Here is a 13,517-nt window from a genome sequence, read left to right as displayed (position 1 = left end):
AGTTGGATTGAAGCAACAAATTCAACAAAACTTCCACAAGATCCCTAAAAGAGCTTTACACTCGCTTCAGGTGTTTTTGAAGAGTTTATATGACAAATAGGCAATGCGAATGCATTTGCCAAATAAATAAGGAATATTAGATGACAGGTCAGCAGTTTGGTCCCATTACATTGCACAACGATTGTAATCTGTGCAGAAAAGGACTCTGTAAATCATCTCCAGCCAGACTTCCCCCAGAGCTGTTAATGTACTGCTGCACCGATAGAGAAGACTCTCCGCTACATATAAAGAGATCCTCTCCGTCCTCAGCAGGTACTATTATCTCATATGAGCTGAAACAGAACGACCCAATCGCTGTAAGGTCTAGACCGCCAAGCTCTTTTGTCCCCACGTTTGCTTCCTGACATTAGAACCTTTTGCTCAGGTAGACACTTCCTTTGCCTCAACCCAGCTGATGGAAACACACCTAATTTGCATTCCATTTTTCTTATCCAGGTTTCCATCCACGATATGTGGCCCAACTTTGAACGCATCAAGATAAACAGCTGGTTGGGGGTTGTGAATTCTCCAGGCATGTGCCGTTAAACCATTGCAAAAGAAGAGATTGTGTAGTTAACGAGCCGGTCAAACCTTTGTGGAAAATGTGATGGAAACATGGCACGAATGTTTGTTCTATCTACCATATCTCAAGCAATAATGGAGCAGAACATTGTTAGGCGGGTTAAGTTAAGAAAGGGAACATTACAGTTGTAGTGTAAAGTGCTATCCTATAAACTGCACTGTGTTCTTGGTAGGGTTTACCACACATTCACTGTCATTCATGGTAATGTGTGAACTCATATAAGACGTGTAGCCAGTGTGTGGATGTTACATTGATGCTGAAGCTGATGGCTTTTTGCTCCCGAAGAGCTGATCCTCCAAAAGGTTTCCCATCATCCTCTTCGTCTGAAACATGAGGCATCGCCACCGGCAGCTCTCCTTTACTGTCCACGATCATCTTGCATTTCTACAAACACACACAGCAAATGAAGTACAGTCGTCAAGTTCAGGCATTTACACAAACGAGGAAAAGAATTACATTTAAAATACATGATAATAGTTCTTCCTGTCTTTTAGCAGCACGTGAAAAAACACCGCCCGCTCATTCATTTCAATGCACTGATGGAGCAGAGGAGCCGGCACTAAATGTTCAAGTAAAACAATGCAGGGTCCTCTGAACTGGGCTCAACATTAGCTGCAACACAGAATTGCACTGACTTGGCCAATCAAATACATGTGATGTTTTAACAGGTTGTGACAGTAACATGATAACAGTGTAGTGTTCAGAGAATAAGAGCGAGTATGGAGCTGTTTTCAAGAGCGTGATCCTTCAATTTGAGAGCTTGACTGATCGATTTCTTGTTCAGATTGTGTAATGCTTTCCCTCACACTCAACCCTATTGTATGCTTGCATTCAGATATATTGTTACTTGCACAGATTTTCTATGTAGAATGACAACAACAAATATATCTCCTTTCAATAAGGTCTATCAGTAATTCAACGGCAGGCAAAGAATATAACAGAGAATATGTCTCCTTCAGAAAACCCCAAAAGTATTCCCCACTTCAAATAATCCAAAAATAAAAGAATGTTCCCTTCCTGTTTCACCGTCAGTTCAATTTAAAAAACAATCAGTTCAGCTCAGGTCAACTGTGTTGCGAAAACGAATATAGGAAAATGAAACCAAAATGAACTACCTGCAAGTGACATTAGTCCAGTCGAGTCCATTACAGTCCGTGTTTTCCAACAAGTCAGTGGAGGTTTGTTGTATGAAACTGATATCTACTCTCCTTCCCCAGGAACACAGCTCCTGGTAATATGCTAACGCTTGGTCTGAACCAGTGTTCGCCAACTGGACCATGGCAACACTCTACTCCACCATGGACCTTCACTACCTTAGGAAACATCCCAACTGCATGGACCTCCTCAAAAAAGCTGCTACTTTGCAGAGCCAATCCCACAACACAGCTAAACAGAGGTTCTCATCAATGTTTGTTGACAACCACTAATTCTTTATCATGACAAATAACATGTGAATCCATCCAATCGCTGTCCCCTTACATAGTCCGCACATCCAATCAAAAGGCAATGGTATCTGAAACTGGCTTTGTGCAACTGATCTTGTTGAACGTGGGAAGAGCACTTTGAGGAACTCCTGAACCCGACCAGCATGTCCTCTGTAGAGGAGGCTGAGTTTGAAGTCTCAGGGGAAGCCTCATCCATATCCCTGGCACAGGGCTCTAAGGTAGTCAAAACGCTCCTCAGCACTAAGGCACCAGGTGTGGATGAGACTCACCCTAAAGGCTCTGGACATTGTAGGGCCTGTCTTGGCTGACACACATCTTCAGTGTCACATGGAGGTCAGGGACAGCACCTGTGGAGTGGCAGACCGGGGTGTGCTCCAGTTATCGGGGTATCACACTGCTCAGCGGATTCTTAGGTGCTGGAAAGGAGGCTCTCAGACTGTCGCACCTCATCTCCAGAAGGAGCAATGTGGAGTCCGTCCTGGCCATGGAACAGTGGATACGGTCTTAACCCGTGCCGGGCTGTTTGCCCATCTAGTCTACTGTGGGAGGATGAGTTGTTACTAGCCAAAGTGAGAGCTGTGTCTGTGTTTTCGCGACAAAGTCAAACACGTTTCTAGTGGACGAAGCAGGATTTGGGGTTAGTGAGGTTACTTATGCTGAACACCTAACCTGGTCCGGAGCAAGTTAAGAGATCAACTTGTATAAAAGCACCAATCACCAATGACCAATCAAAGCTCAGTATGTAGATCGTAAATATTACACGTACGAAGACGTAAAGTCATAATCCAGACTAAAAGCAACAGCTGGCAGTAAATCCCCGACTGTGTGAACAGATTTATAATATCACTGCTTCATCCACAGCACGACAGATCTGACTATGACTACAGGTGTGTGTTCTGGTAAGTTAATATGTTGCAGATGTATTCTTATGGCGTGTGTGACAGTATGACCCCAGTGGTGAGAAATGGACTTGGGAGCAAATAAAAAATAAATCAGTATATATTCTCATCATATATTCACTTCTGTGTTTAGCTTCCTGAGCAATGTTGCAGTGTAACATGTCAGAGTGGTGTCTTATAGTCACAGACTGGATGTTCCGGTTACTTTAATGTATGCTGTGATGATAATAAGTTATGGAAGAGAACCTTATTACGTCTTAGAATTGTGCTTTTAGGTCTTTTTTATTTGCCTCCAAGTCTGTTTCAAACTGCCGGGGTTCCAGCTGAAAGAATAAGAGTAGACTAAAGCAACACATTCATTCAACAGAACACACAGTCAGATCTATCGTGCTCTAGATGAAGCAGTGATATTATAAATCCATTAATTTCACATTCACACAGTCAGCACTTTCCTGCCAGCGGTCCTCCCTGCATTTGTCACTTTGAACTGTTCTTACAGTCTAGATTATGTGTTTAACTTCTTCATATTTATCCTATATTATAGTTTTCTCTTGGTTTCTAACATGCGTCGCTCTGCTGACGGCAGACTTGTGCATGTTTGTGATTGGTTATATGCTGCAAACCCCGAGTTGAGTTTGGCCTCCTCAGCACTCGACCCAGACTAATTATTGTTCTAGACTGTGTTGTATTTGTGTAAGACATGAAATGTACCTGGACCTGTATCTTTACAGATGAGATATTAGAGTTTGTTATTACATTCATTTGATTGCTTTCTTAAATAATACATGCACTGCTCTTTTCCTTACATCTGTAAACTCCTTGATGCTGATGCTGTTGGCCTGCTTCGCTACTTTCCTCTTGACTTCCTCCAAAGCGATGTTGGGTTGGGAGGAGACAGGAGGCGGCTTGTTGGTAATGGATGGCAGTGGGAGCAGTGAAGACATGCCCATGTTAGACAACGCTGCTGTCATGGTGGCTTTAAGGAAGAAAGAGACACAGAGAACGAGAACAAATGAAAAACAATTACAGCAGTGTTCCTTTCAAGCGACTGTCTCAGAGGTTGAGCTACATGGCAACTGAAAAAAGCCTATTTGAACGATAGAAGTTCCCCAAATTCTTAACTCATAGGCTACGACAAATGACAAAAATATGTAATACCCAAGAAAACCTGCGTAGGCATGACCATGTCTCAGCCTGTCAGAGGGCCATGCAAACAATAATTCAACTGAAAATCATATATTAAACTCATCAATGAGCTGTTATTTCTGTATGTTGGGGTTCTGTGTAAACTCAATATATATAGTCAAGACTTCCCAGTCCATTAAATCAATGGAGCTAGACTAATTAGCAGGCCTAACACAAACTACAGCCTTCAGAGTGACCATTAAGATGACCTCTAGAATATACTATAATCTTCATGAAGGTTGACATGATCATCACTAAATCAGACCTGACAGGATGTCCAATTACTGGATAGATGGACGAATTTTTGAAAAGAAAGACATGCAGAAAGGACATAAGAGTCAAAATCATACCAGCCGTCATACTGGCCATAGCAGCATTCATGGCCATACTTGGCAGAGCCAGGGGAAGCACTGTGGTCCTCAGGCTGGCAGGGATGGGCATACCTGCTTTGGCACACATGGCAGCAGCATTGGCCTTGGCAATTTCCAGCAACTGGTCCTTATCTGAGGAAACACAAAGAATAAACATAAATACGATGATGGTATCAACTAATTAAAGTGTAACTCCACCCCCAGCTCTGAGCCTAACTCCACCCACAGCATCATTTGGATGCATGCTTATTGTTAGCTACATTTCATGACATCGATTAGTCCCAGCCGGGAGGCTCCACGTCAGCATTGGCCTGCAGGGCTCAGGGCTGATTTAAACAGTAGATGGTGTGTTGAGCCTTTTCATATTAACACCAGCATTGATGTGTTTCATCACAGTACCGTCATGTAATTTAGTTTACAGTGTGTCAGTGTGCAGTTACTCTTTGACTGGATGTGTTGATGCCTGCTTTCACCGAGTTTCTTTACACTGTGATGTTCCAAACATTTAAATATCTGTTCACAAACCAACATAATCAGTTTATAGCTGGCTTTGTTTTTGGGAGGTTGAGCAACTGTTGCTGATACCTGACTGGACAACCTAACACCAAAACTACATAAAGGACAGGTTCCACTAACTCAGATTTGACTTTAGAAAATATAATTCAGATAATGCAGCTAAAGATTAAGGATTATCATTTTCACATGAATCACCTAAAGTGTGACCAATTGTTGCTGCTATGTCGACAGGAAGACCTCAGACAGATGTGACGTGTTCTAAAGTAGCTCCATTGAAAATGATTGGCACAATGAACCGCAGCGTCAGTGGGAGAGACGTGTGTAGGTGATGGTTGACTAAAGTTAATGTGAGACACACATGACGTGGAGCTTCTCTTCTGCTGGAAACCTTTTAAAATGTATTTGGGCAGTTTTTCATGCATCAGGATGCATAACAGCAGGGGTGGAGTTTGAGACGGTGGCGCACATTGACTTCATGACACTAAAAACTTCTTCATATATAATAATGCAAATAGAAAAAAACAGCCAGTACAGCAGCTGGTGCACGACATTCAGATGAGTGAATCCATATTATCTGACCCAGTTCACTGATGCGTTGAGGGCTGTTACTCAGACTGCAGAGTTTCCGAGTAGGGGATCTGTTTTTGCGGAGGATGAGTACAGGGGAGTGACTCGGCTCTCGTTTCCAGCGGTCCCTCTGGCTGTATGTGGCCCTCCTCCGACCATGTGACGCCGACCGTGAGCGGGACCTCCGCGAGCGACGGCCCCCTGACCTGCACAGACAACATCTATCAATGAAGCTCACCGCTAAAACATATGAGGTCGTGGGGGGGGGGGGGGGGGGGGGCATTCAGCCCAAGTTGGACTGATATATATGGGCAGAGCAGCGCACACTTTCAGACAGTGTCTCCTGGAAGGCATCCATGGTGCTGCACTTGCTTGTTGGAAAGAGTTTGGTAAAGAAAATCCGAACAATGAGAGCTTGAGAGTATTTCACAGCTCAATCCTCATCTGTAAACTTGACTCAGTGAACAGAAGAACACGATGGCCCAGAGTTATTGCGTTCACAATAATGTTGGTTAATGTAGATACAACTAGATCTTAATAGAGACAAACACCCGCCCTCTACCTGGACCGTGACCTCTTCTTCTTTGAAGCACTCCTGGATCTGGATCCCCTCCTGTGGCTCCTACATGGTGACTTGGATCTTTTCGGCCTCTTTGAAGACTTTGTTTCTTTTTTCCTCTGTGGGGACTTGGAGGATTTCCTCTTCTTCTTTGCTGGTGATTTAACATTAGAGTCAGAGGACCTGGGGCAGTTTGATGCTTTGAGCTGAGGGGGGCTGGGCTCAGCGGTCTGGTCCGGTTCAGTAGATATGGACTGATCCAGCATGGACTGGGGTGCGCCACAACCTGCAGCTTTGGCATTAGACCACAAGACATATTACTTGGACACCCTGAAGACATTATAAAACTGTTTAAAGACTGTGTGTGTAAGGTAAGACTGGGCAATTATTCAAGATGATCATTTACCATCTTTCAAAATCTGAATTGATGAGAATTCTGCTTATGAGAATAGCCCACTGTAATTCAATCAAACTTTTGTGTCAGTGTATACCTGGAAATAGTTATTCATTTTATTTCTCCATCATTTTAACTTTAAACTGTTTGTTTTGCACTTAAGTTATAAATTTAAAAATAAAACACTTTTCACTTGTCAAGTATTTAATTCACACAAAAATAGCCTTTAGCGTGTGATTATTTCCAATAGACTGCTTATTTGGTGAATTACTCCCACACACGCTTATGAAACAGGTCCTACCTAGTCTTTGTGTTGAGTCCTCTCTGTTCTCTGGGGGCTTCGCTCTCTGGTCGGGGCTCTGTGGCTCTGTGCTCGACTCTGGCAGCTCCTCTGCTGCCATGTGACTTCGGGTCGGGCTGCAGGCCAGCAGAGGGGGCTGGAGGCCTTTTGAAGGACTTTGGGTGGACTGTGTGGATTCATCCAAAGCTCCCCTTTTCTCTGAAGAGCTGTCATGGCAGGATAAAGCACATCACAGTGAGAAAAGGCACGACTATGACGTTTATGTAGCATGTAAGCAGCTCACAGTATGTGAAGGGGCACCATGATTACCTACATGTCAATGTGTGTTGTGCCATTACAGTTATCTAAACCCACCTTTACAGAACTACTTTTAATGTGTGACGAATGTGTGTTCTAGGTTTGTGTTTTAATTCAAATTGTCTATTACTTACAGGTACATAGATGACATTTGACCTCTGCATTTACAGTGCTCAGGGACACTTCAACATGCAGACAGCAGGAGCCGGGGATCAAACTGCCAACCCGGTGGTTAAAGGGCGACCCGCTCTCCCCACTGAGCCACGCACTTCTCTCAAGAATCAACCAATCATACCTGGACCGGGTCATGGATCTTCGGTGGTGGTGTCTAGGCCGAGAGTTCCTCCTCACTAGACAGGAATGTGAACGAGAATGGGAATGTGACCGTGAACTGGAACGAAACCTCCTCCTGCCGAGTCTTTCCTCATCTCCTCTTCCTTTATTGGAGCTGTCCTGTTCGGGAGTGAAGAATAAAGAGAAGCCTCATTCTATGAGTCTTTGATGCCATTGATGCATATGTGGCATCATTGTGTCAGTGTACATGATGGTGTTCACATGGTCACCTTCCACTAACATGATGGAGCCCACAGGTTAGTTAGTAATCCCACTTCCCTTTGTATACAAGGCAATTGATTTTCTGAGTTACTGCTTTCCTTTATTGTATATGTTGTCACAGGCTACAGTCTATTTTTCTATTCATTTGCTCATAGGCATATAAACAAATTCATTTGATGTCAATATTGCACATTTTGTCGGCGTTTTGGTTCAATAAAAAGGACAATCCTTGAAGTCGGATCTCTCATTGGACAATATCACGTATAGCCTGTAGGGGTCACATCCAGATGACATGTAGCTCTTACTTATAATTGAGGGAAACATAGCTGGATTTCAATATACATAAAGTAAAGTCAACTATGCACTCAACATTATCAAGACCTCATAGCTTGGCTTTCTGTCCCAGTTAGTTGTTTGCTGTATTTACCTGCTTTGGGATGATGTCAGGCAGCTCCTCTCGTCGCCTTGGTGAAATGCTCTGACCGCTCGTACTTTCCCTCTGCTTTGACACAAACTCTGAGTCGCAATCTGATGAGTTCTCTTCGCCTTTCCTCCTTCTCTTCTTCTTCTTCCTCTTTCCTGTTGAATGCCGCTTGTGGCATCTGGACTTACTCTCGTCCTCCACACCTGGACACACAGTAGAGCAGCATGTTTTGTTCAACAGAAACAACTAGAGATGACGCATTGACAGTTATCTTAAGGAGTATGGTGATGTAGCCATTCAAATTGGTTTGATACGGCGCATATCAGCCACAACGGAAAAACAGACTGACAACATGCTGGTGAAGTTTACAGCGCTGTCCTTAAGAGAGCACACCCTCCTGCTATGTTCACACTACAAGCGACACAGCCGGCTGCTGCTTGACCGGTGTGACGCGCCACGAATCTAAGTAGACAATCACCCAATCATATGTTGTTGTTTACACAGCACCGTACCGTTCTGCCTAAAGATGGAAGAATACCGTATCCTTGCTGTTAGCCAGTTGCTGACAGTGTGTATGATTTGGCAGCATTTAGCCGTGTGGTTGCAGACCAACTGAATAGCACTCCACGCACTCCTCCCTTTCTAAGACTGCGGTGCCAGGAGCACAAACTCCTTCCCATAATAACACTCCTTTAGGTCACGTCACGATGCAAAAGGCTCTCTAGAGCCAGTATGTGGGTTGTCCTCTGAAACATGGCAGTGCAACATGGTGGACTCCATTAGACGACCCGCTCCAGATGTAGATATGACGGGCTCATTCGAAGGGAACCAAAACACAAACATAGTTATCATTACTATTTCCCCAAAGTCCGACACACTGGCCCTTTAACAACATAACAACAGCTGTAGTGTAGCTGGCCACGCATTGCTCGCTCATAGTGTGAACAATGTATAACTCTACAGGATAAGATCAAACTACATAAGCCTCCATCAGTCCCGCAGTGGAGACATGAACTAATTCAGTGTTTTCCCCCGACAGCTGATCAACACATGGGTGTAGAAATGATGCAAATGAAATAATGACAGGCAGACTTACCTTGCTCCTTATTTGGCTCGGTGGGCGTTCCTCCTCTGTGGAGTAAAGATAAAACATTTGAAAGGTGGAACAATAGAAAACTCTACGTCTAGAGTAACTGGTGGGCCTCAGAGCTTCATCTAGTGCCAAACGGATAGATGCAATACAAAAATACATGTTGGGGGGTCATTTACAAAACTACTATTATTAACTATTACTAATTTATAAATTCCCATAAATGCAAAACATAGTAATTCAAACAATGCATGATTTCACTGCTCAGTTACGGTTAATATCTGATTGGCCAATCAGGACACATCCTCAGGCAGAGACAGACCTGTTTTGACCGCTCCGTCGGACAACGCTGCGCCAGTAAAAGCTCCACAGAGAAATAAGCCTAAACACTTTTAAAGATGGTGGTATTGATTTGGGAAGGTGGTTAACAAGCAGACGAGGGCCTGAAGTTACAAAAGGTTCAGAACCCTCCACTTAAAGATCTGTGACACTGCCTCCATCTTTACCCTTTTACACCTTTTCACTTGTTAACACCTGTCCAGACTCAATGCTTTCAGAGAACTACTGGATCTTATTTGGGGTTTTACATTTTCAATGTATGTATGCATAGTTTGTGACAGTTTTAAAATCATAAATGTTTCAGAATGTGTTACCACAGAGAGCCACTGAAAGCACCAAACAGAAAGCATCTTAAGAGCGTCACATGAAGGTATATGTATGTTTCTATGTATCAGAGTCTAAGTCCACCAGTAAGAAACAAGAAGAGTCAAAGATGTATTTGAAACAGTGAATCCATTCAAAGGTGTGCCCACTAGAGAGCACTGACTAGTGTATTATTCAGCTGTAAAGTCAGTACATGTTGGTCACATATCTTAAAAAGAGAAACGATCCCTTTGCTCTGCCACAATCACACTCAGATCTTTTCTTTAATGCGAGCACACACACTCGATGTTTTATATCTGTCTTAATGCGGCCTCCTTTTGTTTGTGTTTTTGTGCTACAGTCCTCATTAGACCACAGAAATACAGATAGTCAACACCTTCTGATTTTGTATCTATTTTCATCATATTTAATATATTGCATATTTAATTAATTTATGGTTGGGGATGTTTGAGCCTTGAATCAACAATATCAATTGTTATTATGACCATCACCGTCATCACTACTCATCTCACAGCTGTCACTACTGCCACCATCCCGTATGTCAGTCAAAGTACTGAGTGAGCGACTGTAACGAGGGTGTGGTACGTGGACTGTACTTGTTTACTTCTTTTCTAGTCTTCCAACCACTCAAAGCTCTTTAACACTGTCAGATGGCTTCAGTGAAGTCCTATGTAGTAAATATGTAGAACGTTATTTGTTGTTAAGAGAAAACAAAAGGAAAAAAGTACATGAAATACACGAGTATGTTTGTAGTGTAGTATGAGAGTGAGTCATCTGGTTAGAGAGCAGGCAGGTGTAGAGATGACTGGATACTGAGAGTTGATCAAACATAGCTGTTACGTAGAGTTACGTGAGTTTTTTAGGCTCTAATCCTGATAAGAGTGCTATGTTATTGAGTAATGGGCAACTGTGCTCAGTGGTACAGCAGGGTCGTCCTTCAATCAGAGGATCGGCAGTACAATCCCCGGCTCCGCTAGTCCATGTCCATGTGTCCTTGAGCAAGACACTTCATTTCAAATTGCTCCCACAGGTGTGTGAATGTCGTATGAATGTTAGTCCTGATGGGCAGGTGGCACCTTGCATGGTAGCCCCTGTCATCAGTGTGTGAATGGGTGAATGATGACAAGTAGTGTTAAAGAGCTTTGAGTGGTCGGAAGACGAGAAAAACAAGTCACTTAATCCAAATACCAAAGGTCCAAATACTGAGCTTATAAACCATGATGATTGATATATGATATATGACTTGAATGAAAGGTTTGCATAGGACCTGAAACTGATGCGACACGATCAGTTAGAGAGACGACTTATCACTCTGTTGGAGTTTTTGGAACTACAGAAGATCTCTGGCGTACTGCAGATACTTGCAAGTTTAAATATCAACGTATCAACATACTCACACATTTAACGTTAATTAGCAACCGCTGATATGACCTGCCGCCACATTCATCATTTTAACTGCTGATGGTTAGTCACCCCAATTTGGGGTTCAGTGTCTTTCCCAAGGATGACCCGCTGTACCTCTGAGCCACAGCAGGGCAATTGGTATTCAGCAACCATCGCTTCAACAGTCTACACTGTCAATATAGCGTTGTGTGTGTGTGTGTGTGTGTGTGTGTGTGTGTGTGTGTGTGTGTGTGTGTGTGTGTGTGTGTGCATTGCCTACTTCTATGTGTTATCTGGCTTGGTGATGCTGTATTCTGCTGTTGCATAAGACGTGTTCAGCAGTTGGATTTAGAGTAGCCTATGTATGTACGTTGAGCTTGCTGTGGTGTTCGAAGCCTTTTGTATTAGTCCATTTTGTTTATTGCACAGTTTAGTGCTCTTATGTGGCTTACTATCACTAGTTACCATTTATCAGCTGAACTGAGGAGGTTACTTCCTGGTATGGAAGCAGAACCACAGTGTTATTACGTAGTTTGAAGGAGACCATTTAGTGAGTATTGACAGCCGTTCACAAAGTTTCACCTTGGCTGATGTTTGGCTCCTCCCTCCAGCTCTGGCCCAGACTCTGAGCTGCTCTCCTTCTCTCGGTTCCTCCTCTTCTTCTTACTTTTGTGTTTTTTGTGCTTCCTGTGTTTCTTTTGTGAACCACTGGCCCTTAAGTCTTCCTGTTTCTTTCTTTCTGAAGTGGCTTTTTCTGTTTCAACCATTTCAATGCCATCGCCCACTCCTTCAGCAGCACTAAGGGACACACAGAGGCAGAACGTAAGAGTTATTATTCACTTGTTCATCTCACTGCCCAGCACAGCTCAATGTTAGTTCAATGTCTAATAACAGGAAACCTGAGCTTCGATGAGAACATTCATTCAGAGGACGAGTTATCTCAATACATCTGCTGAGTAAAAACCAGAACAGACCTTCTGGTGCATTTAACTTTTGATGGGAATTTACTAAACAAAGTTAGGTAGATAAGTCAAAATATGATATTTTCAATGCAGCTGCCAGGAATCAAAACCTGTAGCTACTTTTCACAGGAATGGGTAAGTTATGCTGGACCAACACTATGTCTGATTCAATATTTAGTTTTAGTTAATCATGTGCTTATTGTTAGGAGAAAGGACTATATTTACAAGGGTGCGTGGAGACTCAGAAGCATGACGTTACATGAATCATTTGAGTATGCATTTGTTCCTCTGAAAGCGAGCTAACGGGAATACGTTATGCATTTATGCGATGTATGCAACTAGCGAACGACTGAAAAGGTGTATTCCACAGAAACTATCGTTGTTGCCATTACTATTTGTATCTCAACGTTTAAATGTATAAATAAAAAACTATGACATTAGCTTGTTATTCCCAAGCAGCAAGCGGCCGCAGTAACGTTAGCTGGAAAACTGTCATGTTAGTTCACTTCTATTCACTTGCTAGCTAACAATATTTAACAATCACTAAAACTAAAACAAAACATAACATTCACATACGTTTTGTCTTCATTCTGGTCTTCAATTTCTCTTATCTTATTCAATATAAAATCTTGGAAAATTTGCTCTATATTGGCCGCCATGTTTACGTGTGTACCTCATTGTATGTCCGGGTAGGAACTGTTTCGTTCTTCGCTATGTTCCGGGTGTCAGTATGTCTCCCCATCGTCAGCGGGGCTACTCAGTGGCTGCGGTAGAAAAGTCCAAAAACGTACCTCCTAACGTCTATTCCTAACCACTTTTCATTGACCTCAATGGAAAACGTCATGAGTTAAAGGGAAGATGTGAAGGAGAATTCATGAGGACTTAGGAAAAGACAACCGTGGTCCTTCGAGAATCCACTACACTTTCACTAAGCGTAATTGTGATGCAACGGCGCATGTCACTGACGGAGGTCTGCTACGGCAAAACTACAACGAAGGACTACAAAGAGCGCAACTAAAACATGGTCTAAATCAGGGGTGTCAAACTCCCGGCCCCCGCGGGCCGAATCCGGTCCGCCACGTCATTTTATGTGGCCCGCGAATCCGCCAGCAAAAAATAAATAAAGTAAAAAAAAAAAAATAAATAAAAAGTCATAACTATGATAGAAAGTCAAAATTATGATAGAAAGTCAAAATTATGAGATAGAAAGTCAAAATGATGAGATTGAAAGTCAAAATTATGAGATTGAAAATCAAAAATTATGAGATTGAAAGTCAAAATGAT

General features: G+C 42.8%; 1 protein-coding gene across 3 annotated transcripts in view; it reads right to left on the bottom strand.

Annotated features, from left to right (window-relative positions):
* The window catches only part of sonb (SON DNA and RNA binding protein b), a 30,801-nt gene extending 17,859 nt beyond the window's left edge, over window positions 1-12,942 (bottom strand). For 2 of the 3 annotated variants that reach the window (XM_076094337.1, XM_076094339.1), the window contains exons 1-11: window positions 12,810-12,942; window positions 11,854-12,069; window positions 9,232-9,266; window positions 8,139-8,338; window positions 7,452-7,609; window positions 6,860-7,065; window positions 6,168-6,456; window positions 5,618-5,811; window positions 4,502-4,654; window positions 3,773-3,942; window positions 872-1,006 (exon numbers count right to left, since the gene is read on the bottom strand). In XM_076094337.1, the coding sequence (XP_075950452.1) occupies window positions 872-1,006; window positions 3,773-3,942; window positions 4,502-4,654; window positions 5,618-5,811; window positions 6,168-6,456; window positions 6,860-7,065; window positions 7,452-7,609; window positions 8,139-8,338; window positions 9,232-9,266; window positions 11,854-12,069; window positions 12,810-12,892 (1,839 nt within the window). In that variant the 5' untranslated portion in view covers window positions 12,893-12,942. The remainder of the gene's footprint in view (window positions 1-871; window positions 1,007-3,772; window positions 3,943-4,501; window positions 4,655-5,617; window positions 5,812-6,167; window positions 6,457-6,859; window positions 7,066-7,451; window positions 7,610-8,138; window positions 8,339-9,231; window positions 9,267-11,853; window positions 12,070-12,809) is intronic. The other variant, XM_076094338.1, reaches the window with a different exon arrangement.
* Window positions 12,943-13,517: the final 575 nt, after the last annotated feature.

The sequence above is a fragment of the Anarhichas minor genome, unplaced genomic scaffold, assembly GCF_050575085.1.
Source record: "Anarhichas minor isolate MPS153535 unplaced genomic scaffold, ASM5057508v1 ptg000018l, whole genome shotgun sequence".
NCBI classification, from domain to species: domain Eukaryota; kingdom Metazoa; phylum Chordata; class Actinopteri; order Perciformes; family Anarhichadidae; genus Anarhichas; species Anarhichas minor.
This window is presented reverse-complemented; position numbering and strand designations above follow the sequence as displayed.